At 41.2% G+C, this 23612-nt stretch overlaps 1 protein-coding gene across 6 annotated transcripts; it reads right to left on the reverse strand.

Moving 5' to 3' along the window:
* Positions 1-6440: 6440 nt before the first annotated feature.
* Positions 6441-20065, reverse strand: LOC119726675 (non-structural maintenance of chromosomes element 3 homolog). 6 transcript variants are annotated; one of them, XR_005270851.1, is made up of 11 exons: positions 19959-20065; positions 18949-19065; positions 17927-18043; positions 15576-15639; positions 14462-14654; positions 13028-13107; positions 12072-12117; positions 11269-11334; positions 10507-10621; positions 7590-7792; positions 6444-7083 (listed from the first exon to the last, which is right to left on the reverse strand). XR_005270851.1 is itself a non-coding variant. In XM_038198454.1 (10 exons), exons 1-10 carry the CDS (start codon positions 20022-20024, stop codon positions 7655-7657), a joined length of 1002 nt encoding a protein of 333 aa, XP_038054382.1. In that variant the 5' UTR covers positions 20025-20065; the 3' UTR covers positions 6441-7654. The 6 variants fall into 6 exon arrangements, 5 of the variants coding, with proteins under 5 accessions (XP_038054382.1, XP_038054387.1, XP_038054386.1 ...); XM_038198454.1 differs by having other exon boundaries at positions 6441-7792; XM_038198459.1 differs by lacking the exon at positions 19959-20065 and adding an exon at positions 19917-19935 and having other exon boundaries at positions 6442-7792.
* Between the last annotated feature and the right edge of the window lie 3547 nt (positions 20066-23612).

Below are 23612 nucleotides of genomic sequence, written 5' to 3' on the forward strand. Positions count from 1 at the left end.
CCTACGCAAAACTAAGCAACAAAAGATGAACACAAATGACAATTCTATTTCCACTGCATGGGATTATTACATGAGCATAGTAGGTCAAGGGCCTATGCCTCGCAATAGAATCTGTAGAAATGACCCTGGAAAGTAAAATTCACCAAAGAAAGTAAAACTCATAACAAAGAGCCAGGCAGTTTTTGGCTCAGTGGAACGCCACCCCTCCCCCCTCGATCCCCAAAGGTGAAAACCCTGGCAAGTTGTCACTGGGGTAAAGCGTAGTCCCATCCGTTCGCTGGGACTTAATATAATTACATGCTAGCTGCATTTTGGCCAGCATTAATAATTTGTTGCTGTTACGGGCTGGAGTACGTCCAGTCAAATCATGTTGCATCCCCGCATGAAAAGACTTGTGTGTGAGTGGTCACGGTTCACTGGGGTTGCACAGTAGTCCCACCTCAGTGAAAAGCCGCTTCAAAGGTACCACGGAAGCTATATAGCCTCTTTGTTGCTCTGAGCTTAGCCTTTAGTCAAGTCCCACGCGCTTACCGGGACACGTGACGCACCCCGGATGCTGACACGTAAAAAGACTAGCACAAGCGGCGAAGCCGCGAGGGCCTTTGCCATCTCGACGAGAACGCTTATGTTTTTCTTTACATTTGTCTACCGATTTGGTAGACATGCGTAATGCATTACCCGTTGTGAATTGACCAATGAAAATGCAGAATTACTAACGTAAATCAGCCGTCGTCTGGCGCCAGACAGCACGCGCGCCATGGCGCGGGTGCTGTTGCTGGTAACTGCAAACCACCGTTAGATGATTGGTTTATATTGTTTGATTTATATATATATGTGAATAAATGAATAAGTGATTAGTTCCACGAGATAGTAAATGCCCTCGCGGCTTCGCCGCTCGTGCTAGTCTTTTTACGTGCCAGCATCCGGGGTGCGTTACTTGTCCGGATGGTCCGGGTATAGGCGCGTGGGACTTGACTAAAGGCTACGCTGAGCTTGGCCAAGGAGCTTACACATACTGCGGCACGTTTGCACAAGAATTATTGTTGACCAAGACTGTTGGTTAACCCCATGGATCTATAAAAAGGATGATAGCTCCATGGTTAACCATATAGTTCGACAAAAGTTAGTCGACTACTTGGAACCAACTTACTGGGGCTGGTTGCAAAGCTGGTGACCAATAGCCTAGCCGCGCGCATTCATAACGTACAACAGGGAGCCAGAAGTTTTGTGATGAATTCTGACCAGCGTTGACTATAGAGACGTTCGCACGTTGCTATTAGTGCACAGGCATAGGGTACGTCACACATCAACCACTAGTCGACTAATGGTCCTTGTCCAAACTGCCTATAGTCTACTTTTTAGGCGATAATTTAAAAAAAGAGCCCATTTAGGGCAAGAAGAGGCATTTTTATTAGAAGTTGGTAACAAAGCTTTTTTACCTAATTTTGGGGTGACTCACGGAACATTAGAGACACACTCTTGGAAAAAAAGGTCCTTTTAACTTATTGAATATACATTCTTTATGATGGGACTTGCGGTTTTGCCTAAGTCAATTGAGCGTGATCGGCTGACTGATAAGGTTTACGCCCAAAACCCTCGGCCAGTGAGGAGTTGCATAGAAAGCTGCTGGCCGAACCACTTTTTGCGAAAGTGTGCCGGTAATGAATCCGAAAATAATGGTTACCAAGCAAGATGTTAAGTGGAAATAGGCCTAATTTGCATAAATCGTTAATACCTGTCGCGTAATATATTGTTTTCTTATTTTGGGTATTTTTATTTAATTTTTTAAAGTTTATTTTCGTGATTTTACTTACACTTCCTTACTTTAATAACATTTTCTAAAGCATATAATTGACTGAATAATTATGAAGATAAACAAACAATCCAAAATGGCTGCTATTACACCCTAAAGTTGCGCACATTTGGTTTTCCTCAGATATAATAATCTCGCCAAATGTCAGTATTGATGAGCTTCAAATTCACAAAGTTACTTACTAGCACAGTTACCCTAACAAAAATGAATGGGACATTATGTGAAAAAGTAGGCCAAAAAAGAAAACAGGGGAAATGAGGTGTCCGTAAGTTGGGCTTAACATTAGTTGAAGGGTTGCCTAACGTGGGAGATTTGAACAACTTCAAGGAAATCCCCCAGAATAAAAGATGATTGTTGCTTACAATAAGTATGTCAACGTCAAAACGTTTTCTTACCAATTATATTGGGAATTTACTTAAACTTGTTCAAGTCTCCCACGTTAGGCGGTATGCAACCCTTTAACTATTTTTTTGCCAAATTTACTGACACCTCGGTTTTCCCCCGTTTCATATCACAATGTTATCTTTGTTCAAATGATTTTCCATGAGGTTTTAATACGGTAACTATACCAGTAAGCAACATGGTGAATTTGAAGTTCATCCATACTGAGTTTTGGCAAGATAATACTGTCTTGATGATATCTGGAGACAAGGTAAATGCGCGCAACTTTAAGGTGTAATATAGTATCCCTTTTTGGATTGTTACTATGTCCTCATAATTATTCAGTCACTTGTATGCTTTGGAAAATTGTAATGAAATAATCAAGAAAGTGCAAGTAGAATCACCAAAATAAACTTTTCAAAAATTAAAATAATATAAAATATACCCAAATATGAGAACAATTATATTACTCGACAGGTATTAAAGATTTATGGAAATTAGGCATGTTTCCACTAAAAAAAAAAGCTTGGTAACCATCATTTTCAGATTCAGCACCTCCGAATTAGGTATGCTACCCAACTTCTACTCGAAAATGCCTCTTCATGTAACATTTGTTTAAATATTGCCTAGTCTACTATGATGAACGACTGTTCTGAGATCTATATGGAGTGCGTGCGATTACTTTCCCCGCGATTCGCAAATCATATTTAAACATGCCCACACTTACTCGAAATTTCGGACCGGAAACTTGGTTAAGTCGAACTCAAAATCGCCAGGTGCATAAATAAACTTGCGTAATAGGCGTAATGATTAATGCTGGCCCAACAAATGCAGCTAGCGAACGGATGGGACTACGCTTTACCCCAGTGACGACTTGCCAGGGTTTTCACCTTTGGGGATCGAGGGGGGAGGGGTGGCGTTCCACTGAGCCAAAAACTGCCTGGCTCTTTGTTATGAGTTTTACTTTCTTTCGTGAATTTCACTTTCCGGGGTCATTTCTACAGATTCTACTGCAGGGCATGCAGCCCTTGAACTGCTATCGCAGTCGCTAGAGCTAATATATTTGGGGGGTTAGCAGGGCGGATCCAGAATGGGTTTTTTTCAGGGTGTGCTGAAATGTAGACCGGTTATTTTCTAGAGACACTTAGGCCTCCGAAAATCAATAGGTGGGGTGGGGTGGGGGTGGGGGGGGGGGGGGACTCGTGCCATATTTTCAATGGGGAGCCCCAATAAAATCCTACAATCAGGCACACTATATTAACTATCATAACGCCCATACTCGACGCTATAAGGACAGAAGGAAGGAGAAAGAAGTGCAAACAATATCGTCAAAAGTCTGAGCGCGCAGACAGCGAGATCTGCCCACGCTAAGGCCATGACTAAGACGTGGGTGCTGGTCTTACGGATCTTGGTCCAGTAGACACGGAGGATGAGACAGTTACCTGGCACTCCAACCAACATGACAATAAGTGTCAAGACCAGACGCATCAAGGACGCAGTGGCATCTAAGTGGTTCTTTGATGCCCATGTGTCCGAGGCTTCCGAAACCTCACTGGTTGCATTTGACGCTAAAGCATCAGCCAATGTTTTCACTAGTTTTGTCCTAAATCAGCGGCGTTAATATTGTTCTATTGGAGCCAGAACCTGAAACTTGCAGAAAAGTCGACCGTAAAACTGTTGAACCCAGGTCACCGAGTTCAATCCGTACTACTACGAGAGCGCAAAGAAACTAGGTCCGTATAGCACCTTTGGATAAAGCAGCCCAATATCGAGGGTGCTTTGTAACTGTTTCCAGGTCTACAACTTTTAGCTTATGAGTGTCATGGAGCTGGAAATACGCAAATTTGCTTAGCACTGAAAAATATCTGCCTAACAAAAACTTGATTCCAGCAAAAATTCTAAACGTATGTATTATGCTCAGGGGCGTCAATCGCTTCTCAAAAGTGTGTGTGTGGGGAGGGGGGGGGGGGCATGCCTTGATCAGAAATAATGCGAGCGCGAAGTGCGAAGCCCTTACAGCGTGGGGTTCGGCCGGGGCCCGCTTGAGGGCCCCGAAAAAAAAAATCGGATTCTAGATGCTCTGCGTTGCGATCTCAAGGGCGGATCCAGAACACAATTTTGTGGGGGGGCCAAAAAAAAATTTGGTCCCCCCAAAAAGTGGGTCAAAAAAATTACGGCGTGGGGTTCGGGGCCTGCTTAAGGGCCCCGAAAATTTTTTGGATTCTAGATGCTCTGTGGTGCGATCTGAGGCAATTTCTGACCACTTTAACCAATGTTTTTTTGAGGAAAAGATGGTGGTGTACTCATTGCCTGCCTTTATTGCGATGTCACATAAAAAAAAAAAAAACTGGTTTCGTTTTGGGGGGGGGGGGCATGGCCCCCTTTGCCCCCCCCCCCCCCCCTGGATCCGCCCTTGTGCGATCCGAGGCAATTTCTGACCACTTTAACCAATATTTTCTGAGCAAAAGATAATGATTTAAACATCATTTTCGAGGTTGAAGTCAATGAATAAGCTATTATATTCTAAGCTACCGGTAAAGGCGTGGGGTTCGGGGCCCGCTTGAGGGCCCCGAAAAATTATGGATTCTAAATGCTCTGTGGAGCGATCTGAGGCAATGTCTGACCACTTTAACCAATGCAATATTTTCTAAGCAAAAGATACATTGAAGTACATAATAGGGCCCTGTAAATGAGGTACGAGTTCAAAATCTGGGGGGACATTTGATATTGTGTCCCCCATCCTTCAAAAAGTGGGGGGACATGTCCCCCTGTCCCCCCAGGATTGACGCCCATGATTATGCTGATTCTGTGCTTTTTGACGACAAATGTAGCAATATTGAGACCGGTGCATACCCATGTTCCCCAATTCCGATGTTCCCCGAAATCACTACCCTAACCCTAACCCTATAACCATAATGATTTCGAGGCACATCGGTATTGGGGAACATGGGTATTGGGGAACATCGGGTAGACCCCATTGAAACTATTGGTGGCAACAGACATGTTTGTGATTTCGGTCGTTTCGATTTTAAACACATCGCGCATGATGTGACTGGCATGACGGAGGATAATGCAAACTATAGAATGATTCAGTGTCATAGTTCCTGTACAAATTTGACAAGACTGACATCAAAGAACATCTCATCAAAGGGTTCTGTAAAAATCGATCAAAGTAACACTTTGAGTGACACAATAATACGCGTTGTCCATCGATATCATCATGCGGATTACTCTGTAATGCAAAACTCGATTTCTTTTCATTTCCCGTCCAATCCAGTATACATACTTACCGAGGGGTATTCCAAAACTCGGCGTCGTCCCCATTTCGGCTTCGGATGCTATTTGAGTCCCTAACTTCGAAGATTTCAGCTCAACATAAATATTCTAAAGCCGTTTACAAATCTGAAATTTTCCAAAATCGTTTCAACTAAACCTGAATTATACCAATGTTTCCAAACATATTTATTTTACAAAACCTTTGAAGCACTTCTATACTTGATTCAACATTCGGGGCACACGTACGTAGTTAAGGTTTTACTCTTTCAATACATGTAGCTGCCAATGTTGATTGATGTCAATCACACTGATCCCCACTGCAGACATAATGGGAATGTGTCAGCTGCAGCCTTTGTGAAAGGCTAAATGTTTAAACGTTTAAACAGTGCTTAAAATACTTGCAAAACGTTTACAAAATTAAACGCAAAGTCACATCCTTACATAATAAATACCCTACACAATGGTCTTTATCCCATCTTATTTGGACATCCCAGTCCTCAGATAAATTAAATGAGGAGTTGAATTCCAAATTGGGCACCTATTCCGATTATCTGGTAGCTAATGAAAGACATTCACATACCAAGAAGGTGTGTTGTTGGACTTCAAACCAAGCAAGTGCAATATCATTTTACCAACTTTACAAAGTTTGAAAAAAATTTTTTTAAATGGACAATAAAGTAAGATTTAATGATACTATGTCAAAGAATTGTTACTTAGGCCAAAAAAAAAAAAGTCTCCGGTTTCTGGTATGCGCGCGCGTCGCCGTAACCATGCACGTCGGCAAAATAAAAAAGTTTTTTTTCAATGAAAGATGATGTCTCAAACCGCCAAACTCACTGGTTTGACTGGAATCCTGCTGCTGCACAATTTTAACGTGTTTTTAGATGGGGTTATGATCGAGAATAAGCTTTATGTGGCCTCTCTGGACTCCCATATATTTGCACGAAGTTTAGTCGGGCACCATTTGCAGTCATCAGCCGACATTTGAAGCAAAAAAAAACAGGTAAAAAAAAAAGCCGCGTCGCCGCACCACTTTTTGGGCAAGCTCCATACCAGAAATCGGAGACTTATTTTTTTTGGCCTTACAAAGCTGTTATTCTAAAATCATTGTCTTAGGAAAAATCCTCAACCCATGTTACGAAACGGTGAACAGGTATAAAGATTTGTGAACAATAAATAAGAAAGTGTCCCAAACAGATTTGACAGTCTTTACAAGCTTTGCCGTAACTTTTAAACAAAAGGTCCAAATCACACAGAACAAAACTCCTGTCAAGGGTAATAAAGAAACACTATCGTCTCATGGTAGATTTTTGTACCCAACAAATATTAAGTTTCCTCAGAAAAAATGTTGTTTGACTGCTACATTGTTTTTGGAGACATGCCCACAAACACTGCTAACACTGGAGCGTATGTGGGTGGTCAACCGGAGCAACCTGTTGTTCCTACAGGAATCCATATAGTATAAAGGCTGGTTCATAGAACGTGAATTTGTGACGTCAGGGCAACTTTTCATGCTGCGAATTCATTTCAACTCAAATGCGAATGCTTCCTAATGTCAAATTTGCATCGCATTCTCATTTGCATCAGGTATAAACCAGCCTTAAGCTTTTTAACCCTCCGACGCAGAAAGCCCATTTAGTAACACACTTACAGTAAGGGGTCCCCCGGGGACCCAAATATTTAGCGCCACGGTTTGAGGCTACACAACACTGTATCCACATGAACACAATCTTGCCATGTCTGTAGACTAAGGAGGTGTATTTGTATACATAGTCTGTGGTCAAGCCGTGCACTGTCTACTCGCAAGTGACCTTGTTTGTGCACGTGTATATGGTGGGTCCCCGGTTGGGCAGTAATTGCGTCGGAGTTGTTTTGTGCGCGTGTATATGGTGGGTCCCCGGATGGGCAGAAATTGCATCGGTCCTTAGCCCAGGTTTTCATGCTCAGATATGCCTGACCCGGGGTCACACACTAAAGGTGACTGTATATATCCGTAGAGGGTGTCTCTTGCTAGGATTAGATGGAAGATCACCAGAATTGGTTTGAAATTTATTTTTTAATTAAGGTAATTAACCAAATTGGGTCCCCAAAAGGGCTAGATTCTGCGCCGGAGGGTTAAAAAGTAAACGGATTTGTCTCCAGAAAGGAAAACAGTGTGTTGATTAGGGAATGTTGGCAGCCGTCCTAGTCAGACTCATCTGAGGATTCATCTTTTTCGGACGATTCCGAGTTGTCTTCGTCATTGTCACCAGTACTCTCCGACTGCAAAACCTCCCGATACTGCTCTTTCCAGGTCTTGACGTCCATGTCGTTTCCATACATCTGTCAGAAAACAGTAACCAATGCAGAATGAACTGGGGTTTCTTAAAGGCATACGGGATCATTTGCAAACACTCGAAAAACAAAACTGCCAAAATATTATGAAATCGCCCACTTGAGTGCAAGTAAATAATAGTATGAAACATCATGTGACATCGTTGAGCATGGTATGCTGTCATTCTCAAAAGAAGTGGAATTTTGTATCAGTACTAACGATGGCTAGGACCTAACCATCGCTGCCAAGAACAGTTTTCTCACAAATTACATCTCTTGAACAGCCGCAAGCCAGCTGTTGACTTCATGCATACACTCGGGTACGCTATAGGTATGTGTATATACTACTTTCCCATGACAGAGCTAGCACTCTATGTGACCTATAGGTTCTATGCACGTCAGATTCCGCGAGCTGTACTTTGACGGTTAAAAATGAAGTGTTGTTGTTTTTTTTTTTGCTTTTTTGTATCCTTCCAGCAATAATTGACACAAAACATTGAACAGCTCAGTGGAACGATGTCTGCTATAGATTAATAGCCCTTATTATCAGCCCATTTCGTGAAATTACGTCAAATGCAAATAATTTCATATGCCTTTAACTGGGGAAAGTCTATTTCCATAGGGATTACTCACGGCCTTCGCAAGTCCATCACAACTCCTTTCCAAAGTAAATTACATACTTGTGGATCAACAAGAAAAATTTTCTACACAGCATTTTCTGCAACCAGCATCATGAAATGGGGCCCAGCAAAAAATGAACATGAGCTCTGGCAAGATGTTCTCCTGTTGTTTAGTTGTCTGTGATCATGTCCATGTGCCGTGGTGCCAGCTCAGAAATTGTTGTCGGCATGGGTAGCTTACAACTATTATCACTGCACGTTCATTGTGTACAATGTGTATGGTGAAATTTGACCCTAGGTAACCAGTTCAAGGCATATAGGATCATTTGCATTTATCCAAAAAGTAGCCAAATTATTATCAAAAAGCTTACTTAGATTTAAGATCGTACTGGTACTAAGCACCCCCTGAAATAATTCCGCCTGGCTTTATACTGTCATTTTATAGAAGAATCAAGAAATGTAGGCGATTTCCAACGATCAGTCTATTGACTGATTTTTGGAAATAAAGAATTCTATAGTTAGACAAAATCATTTTCACGTGATCAAAAGGTTGTGCATGGTTGATATATCTACTGAGCCCAGTGTTATTCCCACTGAGCTGAAACTTCAAGAGGTTAGGTTTTAAACATTCTTCCTTAGATTTTGAGTGGTTTTATTATTGGTAACGAACAAAATGCATGAAAAGCAACTAATCCTATCTGCCTTTAAATAAAGTTTATCAAATGAGAGTTGCAACGAAGATCACCAGCACTCATCAATGGAGCAGTTCGTGCCAAGAGCATAGCTGCCAACATTTCAAAATCCCAATTAGTAATCAACCCGCGCGGTCATTTTCAACTGCTCGTTTTATCAAAAGCTTTACCAACATCGAGTACAGGTACATGGTTTACATGTACATATACATGTGCATACCCTTCTTCTTGTGAATAATAATGTAATGTAGGCCAAAAGATAATTTAAAAAAAAAAAAATTTTTTTTTTTTTTTTTTTTTTTTAATAATTTTTTTTTAATGTCTGTATTTGTTTGTTGCAGTCAAATAAATAATAACAATAATAAAATATGCGCATATTTTTTGGGAGATGCATGCTATCGATGTGGAGTTTCGAGTTCGTATCAATGTTTTTACACACAATGATTTAGGGCCACCGTCATGACCGTATGCAATAGAAATATCCCGCCAACATACCTTGCAAACGCATGCTGATTTATCTTTTCTGGACAATGTGACAAACTCAAACTGTAATACCAATTATTCCAACCATACTCTTATTAAATTCCATGATTAAATTGTCGCACTGATGGGTCTCAACCCGGCAAAAAGCGACCAAATGTGCTCACGATCGTCACTGAAAAGTACTCACATACAGTACACACAACCACACATCCACGAGATGCACACAAATGACACACCATTGAAAAATAGTTTTAGTCTGGTCCTCAAGTACTCCACTGCGCACACTGCATTGATGTCTATCAGGTGCTTGACTGCATTCTTATTAGACTTGTCACCAGTCCATCCATTATCGCGACAGTTCGCCAGAAGTTTTCGGTCAAAAACGATACTTTACAAGTATTTTTTTTTTCATTAGGTAGAAAATGGGAAATTCGTAATGTTTTAGTGGCAAATCGTATTTTCGTAATTTAACAAACAATTCGTAATAATTACGAAAAATTAGTAACAGTTGGCAGCTATGCAAGAGTGTCAATCTCTTCTCAAAAGTGTGGGGGGGGGGGGCATAACATGATCAAAACTAATGTGAGCGCGAAGCCTTATATGTTGTATTCTAGACACTCTGTGGTGGGATCTGAGGAATTTTTAACCTCTTTAACCATTTTCTTTAGCAAAAGATCATCATTTAAACATATTGTTCCGTTTGGAGTCATTGAATCAGCTATTCTGAGCTATGGAATCAAATGTAGGCTACAATTTTTATTCGTGTAAGAAAAAAGTGTGGGGGGGGGAGACGATTTATTACCCCCCACTTTATACAGTCCTCCACTGTATAAGTCCCCCACATGTTATGCCCCCCCAACCCTATCCCCAACTGATCGATGCCTATGGTTGGTACAAGTGAATAGCTACAAGGACCCCAGCACCTCACCTGGCACACAAAGTCCAGCACTTTCCTCTTGGTGCATTCAGTTTGGGCTCTGATGCCCCACTTGAACTGGTAAGCTGCTGGATCCGTGTTTGGGATGCGACTGTAGTCTAAATACCTGGCAATGATTGAAACCATTATACACAAATTACAGATCAACATCAATTCATGATCAGTGTTGTAGTTGAAGACAAATTTTGATGTTTCAAGCCCGGTTCATACTCGGCGCGAATGCGAATGCGAAGCGAATTTGACGTCAAGAAACGTTCGCTGCGAAATTCGCCCGAGTTGAGAGTGTTCAACTTTTACGAATTCGCAGCACGAATACTTGCCATGACGTCACCAATTCGAGTTCACTTTTGCTTTCGCGCCGAGTATGAACCGGGCTTTAGAGGAGTCAGGTTGGCGTACAGTACTTTCCTCGCCTTCCACCGCTGTGACCCGGGTTCGATTCCTGCCCGGACCAATATGTGGATTGGATTTTCAGTCCTTACTTGATTCCGTGGGTTTTCCTCAGAATATATTCTTCTGGGGTTTTCCTCCCACATCTAAAACTGTAATTTCTTCACGTTGTCTTCTCTTTACTGGGCCCAATGGGAAACCAGTGGATTCCACTGAATGGGCCACGCAGTTAAAATAAGAAATAAATATTCAAACTTGAACATTACAGGCACAAAGTATGTCATGAATCAACCACAAGTCGACCAATGAATAATGCTTGATCAAACTTGCTCCAAGTTTAAAGTTGCCATCTTCTACTCTCACATTTGTTTGGAGGCAAACTCAGACGTCAACAGTTTCTTCACATCTCCAAACACCTCGTGATTCTTCCTGCATCCAAATATAAAAAAAAAAGCAAAAAACACGCGTAAGAAGTTTGCGTACGGTTCTACCTGAGCGTTGCATTTAGAGTACACTTTCAAAATTCAATCCATCTAATCTCATGTTCTACAAACACGCACATGAATTCAAAATATCTGCGGCCAGGACGGCTTCAAAGCGTCTCCGCGTGCAAGAATGAGGAGTTAGCACTCTAGTAATTTAATATAGCTCTATGACGGTAGCACATGTGACAAATCTCTTTGTGAGTTTGTGAGGTTCTGAAAAAAAAAAAAACACGGAAAACTCGACGTTTCGGACAGTATACTCTGCCCGTCGTCAGAAGACTGAAGGGACTGCCTCACTGATCAGCCAGGATCCCCTGCTCCAGCTAGGACTCCACTGTTGCATCCTTCACATGCTGCACTGCTTCCAGTCCCACTACAAAACAAACCCTCTCCGTTAGAATCCCTTCAGTCTTCTGATGACGAGCAGAGTATACCGTCCGAAACATTGAGATTCCCCCCAGTTCAGAATCTCACAAACTCACAAAAGAAATTTGTCACACGGTGCAACCGTAAATCTTTTATCTTTATTGGGTTATCTACTTCTCTGGGTATTTTCATTTATTTGTAATATAAAAATCAAAATACAACAAAACCAAAAAGATGGCTTGCAAGTGGTTACACCTGTTTTAAAACAAAGGCTACTTGCATATATTTTTTTTTTAGTTTTAAAAGGAAACTTACTCGTCTTGTTTGATGCCCAGCTTTTTTAACGTGTGCCACAGGACAGCTGTGAGAGAAAGTACAAAAAATGTAAGCTTAGGGCTGTGCGTCAGAATCGGGTATCAAGTACCCGACGTTTGATGTCAGGAATCGGTTCCAGATTATGGGATCGGGTACCCGTAACCAACTTTACATATTACACGGTAATTTCTCAGACAATGACAAAGAAAGCTTTTGAATGCCATTTGTAAGGAATTTTCAAAATGAAAGCCAGGCTACATGGTAAAACCAAAACATAATTCACGTTTATGACGCTCGCGAAAGTTGCAGTTTTTGTCAAGCTATAAAGCTTGCATCTTGCACACTTGTATCTTGCTGCATTGACACACACCAATGTGGCAGTATTGTCATGCCAATCTTTATGAAAAATCTGAGCAGCAAATTCTGAGATTTGAATTTTGGGTTGGGCTTCTTTAATGGGTACCCAGGTACCCATTTTTATTTCAATCAAGTATTGGTTCCCGTATTACTCGTAACTGTACACCCCTATGTAAGCTCATTGGATTGATAGACACATTTAGGCTATTCTGATAAGCCCGCCCCAATCTTTATATAAGGAGATTTTAGTACTACTCGCCCAAGGCACATACCATAAACAAAGCTAGAGGGGTGTTTCATAAAACATGAAGTAAATTGTTGAACAAAATCGTTGGAAATTCATAATATTTTACTTGTTTTGACTTTTTGACCGAAAGGTATTTACGGATGGAAATGTGCTTGGTCTGTGTTAAACAACAAATACGTTTAAAACTGGTTAGGGCCCTGGTTGCCGATGATGTTCTTCTCAGGCCCTTAACCGTGTCCAGGCCCCTAGTGGGTTTTAAATGTACTTGTTTAATACCGGCCAAGCACATAATTTATTCCTTTATTAGATGTTTTTCTCAATATCCTGGTACAGATTGGGCCTTTGTTCTTACGTTCATTGACGGCACCTCCACTCATAAAGATTATACTGAGCACAGTTATGAGGAGGCCAACCTTAGGATCGTCTCTGGAGCTGTCGGAAAATAACAAAGTGGAGGATTGATCTTTATAAATACACATTCTTTATGTCAACTTTTGGACTTTTTTGTCCAAACTGAACCTACTGTTAATTTGACTCTTGTCAGTCCAACCATGAAAGCCCAACTCAATATAATTAGTAGAAACGGAAAGAGTTCCATACCTGGACATCACTTGACACTCTGTGCACAAACCCTATGAGACTGGTCTAAAAAATTCCAAGTGTTTTCTCAGTAAATGCTTTAATATTTTTCCTGCTAAATTTGACTTTTTAGCAGGACATGTTATCCCTTTCTGATGGCTGATAGGTCTCTGCAGGGAAACATTAGTGAAGTCCATGCATGGAATTCTTCCCGTAGAATTATTCATAAAAGAGCCACCTTCTTAAGTGGTCTCTTTTCCAGAAGTAATACTTTTGATTTTCCCTTTGTTTATCCACAGTCAATATTCTCAACAAAATGAAGATTATAAATCTGCGGAAAAACATAACCAAACTGTTTTTGCTAATCCCAGGTGGCCAGAATTGTGTGGCGCTCTTTGTACCTATCTGACTGACTGACTGACTGTACAACTGGTATGTGTAGCCCAGGCAGTGCTATCGTATAGGATCACCCAGAAACACCAGTCAATGGGTTTCATTTATATAACTGACATACAGATCCTTGTCATTTGATTGGTGGAACTCACATCACGTGTCGTTCGTTATTGCTCCCATTCACGCCGGGGCTCAAAAAGTCCCATTCGCCCATTGGGAATGGGAAATACTATATTCAACAGTTAGGATCATTCTTGTTCCATGACGCGGTATTTGTGTGCAAATGTGTGCTGGTGCACGCGTTCAGCGTTGCGAATACTGTTCCAAAGAGCCAGCGCTAAAGAGTTGGGTTCAAACATTTTCGTTAAGGGGAGGTTTGAAATAAAGAAATACATTTTCCACCAATTTTGTATTAAAATAAAAGTTCAAATATATCAAATGACAACGATCTACATGTCAATTATATAAAAACAAATATTGAGTGGCTTTAAATTGTGAAATGGGAGGAATATCATCACTCAGTAAAATCTGGACTTTTCCAGTTCACTCGGCTTTGCCTCGTGGAATGGAAAAGTCATGATTTTACCTTGCAATAATTATTCCTCCCATTTCACTCTGAGCCACTCAATATTTGCATATTGGCCCACTGTTGACCAGATGCATAAAAAGACTTCTAGCGAATAGCCATTCTAAATCAATTGAAAACAATTTGTGTGCACTCCGGGAGAGGCTTTACTCACTTGCTTGTCCTTTTCTGTGGATGGTTCTACTCGATTTCACAAGAAAAAAAAATCAAAATTCAATCAACTATTACCTGTCTAAGAAGACTCCTTGTTTCTCGGCGTCAATCTTATTCAGCAGTATGTACATCTTAATTGTAGTCTTGCCAGTCTTGTGCAAGATTTCTACAAGCTCCAGGCCAAACGCCGACTTCAGTTTCCTCTTGGCTCTCTCGAGAACGTGAGGCAAGATGGTGCGATACTCCTTCAGGATATTCTTGGTAATATCTGAGGTGGAAAGATGAACACCATTAGGTTTTTTTCTGGGGGGAGGGGCTGGGGGTAGGTAAAATTATCACAGATGCAATTCAAGCTAACTTCTTTGAGAGGGGTAGGAAAACTGACAGGGATTCAAGGGAATATACAAATGTACAACATTTGCTTTTGCTGCAATTTTCTGAAAAGGATGGATTTTTGGGGGGTTAGGGTTTTATAGCAAATATTGTTACACTGACTTGTTTGAAGTTTTGTATTTGTAGATGCAAGGAAAAACCAAGAAAAACAATCATGTTTCTGTTGTCAGGCTCCCTGACCCGACTTAAAATGAAATGGAGCAATTTCTAGACGTCGGAGAACTGTAAGGTCAGGGAACCAGTCTAGCTGGCTTGTACCCATTCGTAGGTGTGTAATCGATTACAAACAAAATGTTTAGGTTGTTCTAACTAAATATGGTAAATTGGGGGTAGTATTTGAAAAAAAAGCCAGTTTTTTCCAAAGCTGGTCGGCCAACCATCATTGGAAATTGCACAAAAATACCACTTGACTTTTCTTTTAAAATGACAGCACACCAGGTGCCACGATTTTACAGGATGCTTTAGACTGTAATTCACTGACAGACCAGTAAGTAATTTCATAATAATTTGGTAGTTTTGTTTTTTGATGTTTGCAAATGTTGTATATTCCCTTTAAGAGTGCATTGCCATAAATGGATGAGATGGGAGAAAATAAAAAAATCCACAAAATAATCCCCAGAGGGTATGAGGGTCGCCAAGAGCCCCCAAAGCAAATCCTTACTGGGATCTTCATCTATTCCAAGACATGTTTAAAGACACTTCCAGGAATTCGGTGACTTTCCCAGGAATTCTTTGGGAATGACCTATATTCAAGGAAACCTGATGAAACTCCACGACTTCATCCGTTACCACTCACCTCCTCTTCTCACTGGGATCTTTCTCTGTTCCATGATCAGTAGATACTGGACCAACTCTCCCACCTTTGAGATGAAATTTTTTTTTTTTAAAGCTCAAAACAGAAGAGATTTAATACCACATGAAAAATCTTCTCAGCTAATCTGGAACCATTCAATGGTCCAAACAGTCAGGCTTGGAATTCTTCTACAGCTGGGTAATGCTTAGGCCAAAAAAAAGAATAGTTCTGCTATTTTTAGGCTGCGACCCTACAAATTTTATCGGCAATTCCAAAAAACAAAAAAACAAAAAACAAAAATTGAATAAATAAAAATAAAATCTTTTTGTCTTTTTGTCTTCACAAAATACCTCTCAACAAACCTTTTGCATCAAAAAATGCTTGTATTTATTTGTTTTCTTACTTACATTCGCTTTTTTTCAAAAGAAACCTCCGTTATTTTTACAAATTCGCTTCGCGATATAACTACTTCGCAATTCGATGTCACGGTGACTATAATCACGTGGCGACGACTGGTTCCCACCACGCCGCGCAGGGGCCAATTTAGAAGACATGATGAAAATGCGGTAACCAGTCCCCAGTCCACAGCTATGCGCTAGCAGTGCAGGCCACTGTCAACTGGTCGGATTCGACATCGTAAAAATGCCAAGAAAACACCGATGGAGAAAGAACATTTTTGCAAGTTAATGTACAGAATTGATCTAGCTTGTCTGTGTATGAATTTTCTGTGTTCAAGAGTTCATTTTGAGATCGCACTACTCGTATTTGGAGTGATACATGCCGCGTGTTTCCTGAAATTTTTGACCGTCAAAACAGGTCTGTCGGCCCATGGTGGGCCGCTCGCCACACATGCAAGCATGATCACATACCTCGGAGTTTTGGCCAGGTCCCCGCGTCTTGACTAGCGTTGTGCATATGGTGCGAACGACCTGAATTTTCCATTATTTTTTTAAATTATCGAACGTAAATATATTGACAATAATTAAAGGTAGGTTTTATTCACTTTTTGTTGCCATTTCGTGTATAGCTTTCGTAGTGTAAGTGTAGTGCAATGGAAATAGTTCATGCTAAAACTTCGCATATATTTGAATACCCCATTCAATCTGCATAAAAAAAATTGGCAAAAAAAAAAAAATTCCGACCGACCGACCCTATTTTTGAAAGGCATGTAATCGGAAGCAGAACTATCTCTTTTTTTGGCCTTACAAATTTGCAAAATTGTGTTACATCTTTAGCTCCAATCTGCCCTCCCCCAGCACTTTTTAAACACAATTTTGACTTTGCACCATACATTTACGACTCCAGGGTCAAGACATCTGTCCTCATTTCAGAGCAAATGCAAGTTGGTATAAAGGCCATTGACACACCCCACTCCCCATCCCTCCCCCTGGTGACGCCCGTGACGGCAATAGGGGTACTTAGTTCTGGATACTCTTCGCCCGTGTTATAGTCCAGTACTTTTATATGAGTGCAAAGAACTGCTCAGTACCAACAAGTTGTCAGGTACCACTCCAGTACAAGTACTTTGACCATCAAAATGATCACAGGTATGTTTCCAGAGCAAGTGCAACCTTCGTGAACCAAACTCTAAGATCTTAGACCTCCCTGTACGACAGTGCTGTAGTCCAGTCCATAACAAATCCAGTCACAAGTATTTCACAAATCAGCATATCACACGTAACAAGTGGCTGAATAGTAACAAAGGAATCCTTTGTCCAATTTTATCTAGACAGCTTATGACTTGAAACTGGTGACATGTGATGGACTTGTCAAGACCTCTGATGGACTTCACTGGTCTAATTAACCATAACCCCTAGAGTGATTTACTAGGAACCTTCTTCACTCTCGCCAATTCCAACACCATGGTAAACTGTACAAAACACGGTTTGACTCTGTGCATTGGTGGTATGCCTAACCCCATGTAAAGGGTAATCAGTTTACTATCACAGTATTCACTCCAACAGATTCCAACAAACCCTGGTGTTGGAGTTTGACTGGATGGGGATTGTTAGGCATGGGTGGCTTGTGCGTAAAGCGCTCGCCTCTCACCAAGGTGACCACGGGTTCAAATCCTGGCCGCGGATCGCATGTGAGTAGAGTTGTGCGTTGGTTCTCTCCTGTGCCACGAGGGTTTTTCTCCGGGTTTTTCTCCGGGTCCTCCGGTTTTCCTCCCTCCGGAAAAATCAAACACTTTCGATCTCAGGCTGTGCTCCGTGGTCATATATGGGTCGATGTGGCCGGCAGCCATAGGCAGCTTTACGTGCCGCAATTCAGCATCCCAGCTGCCAGTAAGGATGATTAGCCTCCCAAATTATTATTATTATTATTATTATAGTTAGGGTTAATGTTCTGACCTTGCGCTCAATGAGCTCTGGAGTGAGTTTGGCCGCAGCTTTCTCGGCTTGGGTCATGGACTGTGTCTGTGATTGGCTAGCTGCCTGGGTGCCATTAACCTGAAAATAATCATCATCCTGAAAAGAAAAAAAAACAATTTAAATAAATCAAAGGTTATGCCCCAAACTTGACTGTACCCAAAAAAATGTTTGCTTGGCAAAAATGGGTTACCAGTCAAAACATCCAAATGAAGCATACAGGGTGAGTAAAAAAAAAAGGAAACGCAAATGTCAGGACCATTTCTTTTTTAATAACGTTCTATATGTAACTCTTTCAAAATTAGGATGTGAAAGTCCAATTAATCATCTTGCTTTTAGTACAAGAATCATTTAAAACACTCATCAAGTTATACGGAATTTAAACACAAATACTGTTTTAAACTTCAGTCCACGGATCATAAAAAAAGGTAAGTGCTCTTTCAGCAAAATGACAACAATTCACATACCAGTACATCCCTATGTGAATTGTTTCCATTTTGTTGAAAGAACGCTTACATTTTTTTTGTGATCCGTGGACAGAACTTTAAAGTGGTGTTTGTGTTCAAAGTTATGTAACTTGAAAAGTACATGAGTGATTTGATTGATTCTTGTACTGAAAGAAAGTTTTTTAATTGGGCTTTCATATCCCAGATTTTCGAAGTGCTACATGCAGGACTTCATAAAATAATTGGTCCTGCCATTTGGGTTTCGTTTTTTTTTTTTTACTCACCCTGTATTGTCTGTGAATGGTTCTCAGCTGGCTCTCGCTAAGAACATAGATTTGTTAATGCTTGGTAAGGCCAGAGACAAACATTTCATCCTGAACATATTACGATATAGTCCTGATGCAGGAAGTCTCAATTTAAATACATGTATGTATACATACATTTGCGCTGCACTTCACCTGTATGAAGGCAGGGACAATCAGACTCCAATGAGGAGCCTTGAAGGCATTGCATATCTCGATATATGAGGTCTAGGTATCCAGCTAGTCACAGACTTACGGAGTCTGATGACGCAGCAGCATCCACTACATTCCTGGGCCTTCCTTTCCTCGCTTGAGACTTCTGGCTTTGCCTCTGGCTTGAGGCTGGCACTCGCGGCATAGTTGTCACAATTATCTACATTCAAATGAATCACAACATTCCAATGAATCAAGCACTGACATGTTGAAAGCTGTATTAAGGACGTGGTGAATTTCGTTTCAGTCTTACTTCTGCTAACCACATGAACCAATGCATACGCCTTATTACATCATACCCCTTATAACTAAAACGTACGCCTTATACACCTTACAACTCGTATGTACGCCTTATAGTTACACTGAAGTTATAGCTCGTACATACTACTGGCTTAGACGTACGACAGACCACATCCCAAATGTCAAAAAAAGAGTTCTAAATGCCCCAGTTAGTGGGTCTACTGGCTATAATTTATAGCTCGTACCTACACCATAGGGCCTACATGCTTAGCCTTAGGTTATAAATAATATAACTTATATATAACTTATATTATAAGCACTGAAGCTTGAGTTACTCAAGCTACCAAGTTGAAGTTCCATGACTTCTAACTAGCTTGAGTAACTCCAGAAGACATGCGACATGTCGAATTAATTCCTGATTGATGAGCATGTCACTTGTCAGCTGGAGCTACTTAACAGCTTCTCAAGTCTCAACTCAAGCAAATAAATGTACACATGGTGACATAGGCCTAATTATCACACTATTAAAAGTATCATGATTCACTAAAACAAATTACATATTATTATCAAATGCTATTTTAAAAAATTTAAAAACCAATCGATTAAAAACAATATTATAAACATTTCGTAGAAGAAAGAAAAAAAAATACTCAGTCATACTCACACACACTGATCAAGGAGGAAGGAAAACACTACAGATGCACTTGACAGCAATTCCCGCGAAAAAAAATCGCATGCACTAAATCATACTGGTATACTTCACGTACGTACCCGTTGAAACAAATACTAGGCCTACAAAGTGATGCCGATTACCAGTGAGGTCGAGAGTCTCAGAAGCAAGATGGCAGCCCCCATACTGGCAGGGTCGAGGAACTTCATCGTTGGGTTTGGACGACCGCAAGTTTTCAGGCTAGTGTTTAAGTGTTGATATTGAAAATTGCCATGTTTTCTTATTGGTACACTTTTTTCCCATGCAGTCTTATTGGTACACCTTTTAAAGGATACGCATGCGTGGCTAGCAGACGCACTCATTTTTGCTCTTCTCTCGATGAGCTTTTTAATCCTTTTTAATCCTCGTTTTTTAACATGCATCCACTTTTTTAACCGATCGTCCTTGTTTTTTATTTAGTTTTTGTAGTCTTTGACCGCGTTAGTTCTCTTCTACGTTGGACTTTTAAGTGTTTTTTAGATGTTTTCGTTTGGACTTTAACTTCATGCAACGTGACTGTGTATAGCTGTCTGTGTAAGCTGCAATGGATCTTCGTCACTCAATAGTTGGGATTCTTCTGGGATTCTTACTTCTTGCCAAAACCACGAACTGTTCTACCAGTGAAACCCACAACTACAGCATATCGAATTCTACTAGTGTCAAGTGTGAAACCATCATCTCCCGGGTGAGTTCGTTCCATTTACTCTCAAAGCTTCGCCCATGTGTTCTACAAAATGGCGGACCCTACATGCACATTAGAACTCGTAATCTGAGCCATTCTGTGACAACTGCAATCCTTATCCTGTTGCTGTCTGGGGACATTCAACTGAACCCAGGCCCACGAGCTACAAAAGCACCTAAATACCCCTGCGGGGTGTGTGGGAAAAATGTGAACTCCAACCATAAAGCCATGGAATGTGAAGAATGTGTAACATGGTGCCATATCAAATGTGTCGGTATGAGTGACAATTTATACCATGTACATACGCAGCATAATTCTTATGTTTGGATATGTTTCAAGTGTGGGATGCCAAACTTTACAGACTCATCACTGTTTGTTTCATTTGATGTGTCAAACCCCTTTGATATTCTCAGTGACTTGATTAACACCGTGACTACGAATGGGAGTGGTAACGGTATTGCCCCCGAACATGTACAGGGCATTGGTAGCCCGATACACTCCTCCAGCCCAAAGCAACAAAACTTCAAACCAAACATGCCAAAGAATCACCAAAAACCTGGCCATCGTAATCAACGCAAGAAACTGCTTAAAGTACTGAACATAAATTTTCAAAGCATTTGTAATAAAATACCTCAATTCCAAGCAATGCTAGAAACTGAAGACCCGGATGTAATCGCAGGAACAGAGACTTGGTTGTACGACTCAGTCTACTCCAGCGAATTCCTGCCCTCATCATACCAGATTTTTCGAAATGATCGACAAACCGATACCTCCGGCGGTGGTGTTTTCTTGGCCATTAAATCCAATCTTATGGCTAAAGAAGAACCTGATCTGAACACAAACTGTGAATCTGTATGGGCCAGTATCCACATCAAGGGCAACCCTACCTTATACCTCGGCGCCTTTTATAGACGCCATTTTGGATCTACCGCAACCAACCAGGTCTACTTAAAGGAACTAGATGCTGCTATTTCAAAACTCACCAACAACTGCCAAATTATCTTAGCTGGAGATTTCAACCTCCCTGACGTGGATTGGGAGAAAACTTATTTCACTCCCGGGGGTCGATACCCAGCCCTTAGCAAGCAAATGATCGACATCGCTCAAGATCATAATCTGCATCAGGTTGTGACTAGCCCTACTAGGGAAGATAACATTTTAGATCTGGTCTTCACAAACATTCCCTCACTCGTCCAGAATGTCAACATCCTGCCTGGTATATCCGACCACGATATCGTGTCTGTGGAGATTCTTACTTCTTCCAAAAGAATCAGGCAACCACGTAGGAAGATATTCTTGTTCAAGAAGGGAAACTTTGATAAAATCAAAGAGGACATTAATGAATATGCCGACTCCATCTCCAAAGAAGTTTATTCCGCCCAGTCTACAGACACACTCTGGATGGGATTCAAACACGCACTAACAACTGCAATGGAAAGACACATACCCACTAAGATGACAAGTACCAACAGCAGTCTTCCTTGGTTCAAGCAGTCGCACAAACGCATCATGAGACGTAAGCGTAAAGCCTATGATAAAGCCAGAAGTACGGGTGCTACCTCTGACTGGGAAATCTTCAGACAGCTGCGCCGCCTCTTAGACCGTACTTTAAGAAAATCTCGTAGTGAACATCTGCTGGATTTAGGTGAAAACTTGACATCAAACAACACCAAGCCCTTTTGGAGATACATTAAAAGTCTCAGGCAAAGCTCAACTGGTGTCTCAACACTCAACACTGCTAATGGTATTGCTACAACACCCATTGACAAAGCAAATGCCTTAAACAGTCATTTTCAGTCTATCTTTACTAAGGAAAACTGTGACAACATCCCAAACCTTGACAGTCCGAAGTTTCAACAAATGTCTTCTATTACCATCACAACTGCAGGCATCAAAAAGCTATTGAAAGAGTTAAAACCACAGAAAGCACCAGGCCCTGATGGCATCCTTCCAACGATCCTGAAGGAATGTGCTGACAGTGTTGCTCCACTCCTACAACAAATTTTCCAGAAATCCATTGATACCGGGGAGCTGCCAGACGACTGGCTCAGGGCTAACGTCTCACCTATCTTCAAAAAAGGAAACCGTTCAGATCCATCAAATTACAGGCCAATTTCACTGACATCCATCCCTTGCAAGTTGCTTGAACATATTATCCACTCTAACATCATGTGTCACCTTGATCAGTACAACGTTCTCAACAATGAACAGCATGGGTTCCGCAAAGGCCGATCGTGTGAAACCCAACTCACCCTGACCGTAAACGACCTCGCTAAAATCCTAGATAACCAAGGGCAAGCCGATGTAATCATCATGGATTTCAGCAAAGCGTTTGACCTAGTTCCACATCAGAGATTATTGTTAAAGCTGAAACATGTTGGGATCTCTGGCTCTCTACTCCACTGGATCAACACTTTCCTTACAAAAAGATCTCAACAAGTAGTCTTAGAGGGCAGTTCATCTAGTTCAATAGCTGTGACATCAGGAGTGCCCCAGGGCACTGTGCTTGGACCGCTACTCTTCATCTTGTATCTCAACGACCTTCCGGAAGGAATCTCATCTCAAGTGAGACTTCTGGCAGATGACTGCATATTATACCGTGAAGTTCAAACTCCAGAAGACAACAAGAAACTACAAAACGACATCGATACCCTTTGTAACTGGGAGTCCAAGTGGCAGATGCGATTTAACGTCACCAAATGTTACGCCATGCACATGACCCACAAAAGGAAACCTCTTCTGTCATCTTACAAGATAAACGGCAATTCTCTCCAAACAGTCACAAATCACACCTACCTGGGAGTAGAATTAAACAACAAACTGAACTGGGCCGAACACATAAGTAACTCTACTACTAAAGCAAACAAAGTTCTTGGACTGTTGCGCAGGAATCTGTTCAGCTGCTCCACCAAAGTTAAAGAAACTGCATATAAGACCCTGGTCAGACCCAAGTTAGAATATTGCGCCAGCATATGGGATCCATACCATCAGGACCACAAAAATAAACTTGAAGCTGTCCAACGCAGAGCGGCCAGGTTCGTCTGTAAGGACTTCAGGCGCACAAGTAGTGTCTCAT

The sequence above is a fragment of the Patiria miniata genome, unplaced genomic scaffold (genome assembly GCF_015706575.1).
Source record: "Patiria miniata isolate m_02_andy unplaced genomic scaffold, ASM1570657v1 HiC_scaffold_2, whole genome shotgun sequence".
Lineage (NCBI taxonomy): Eukaryota > Metazoa > Echinodermata > Asteroidea > Valvatida > Asterinidae > Patiria > Patiria miniata.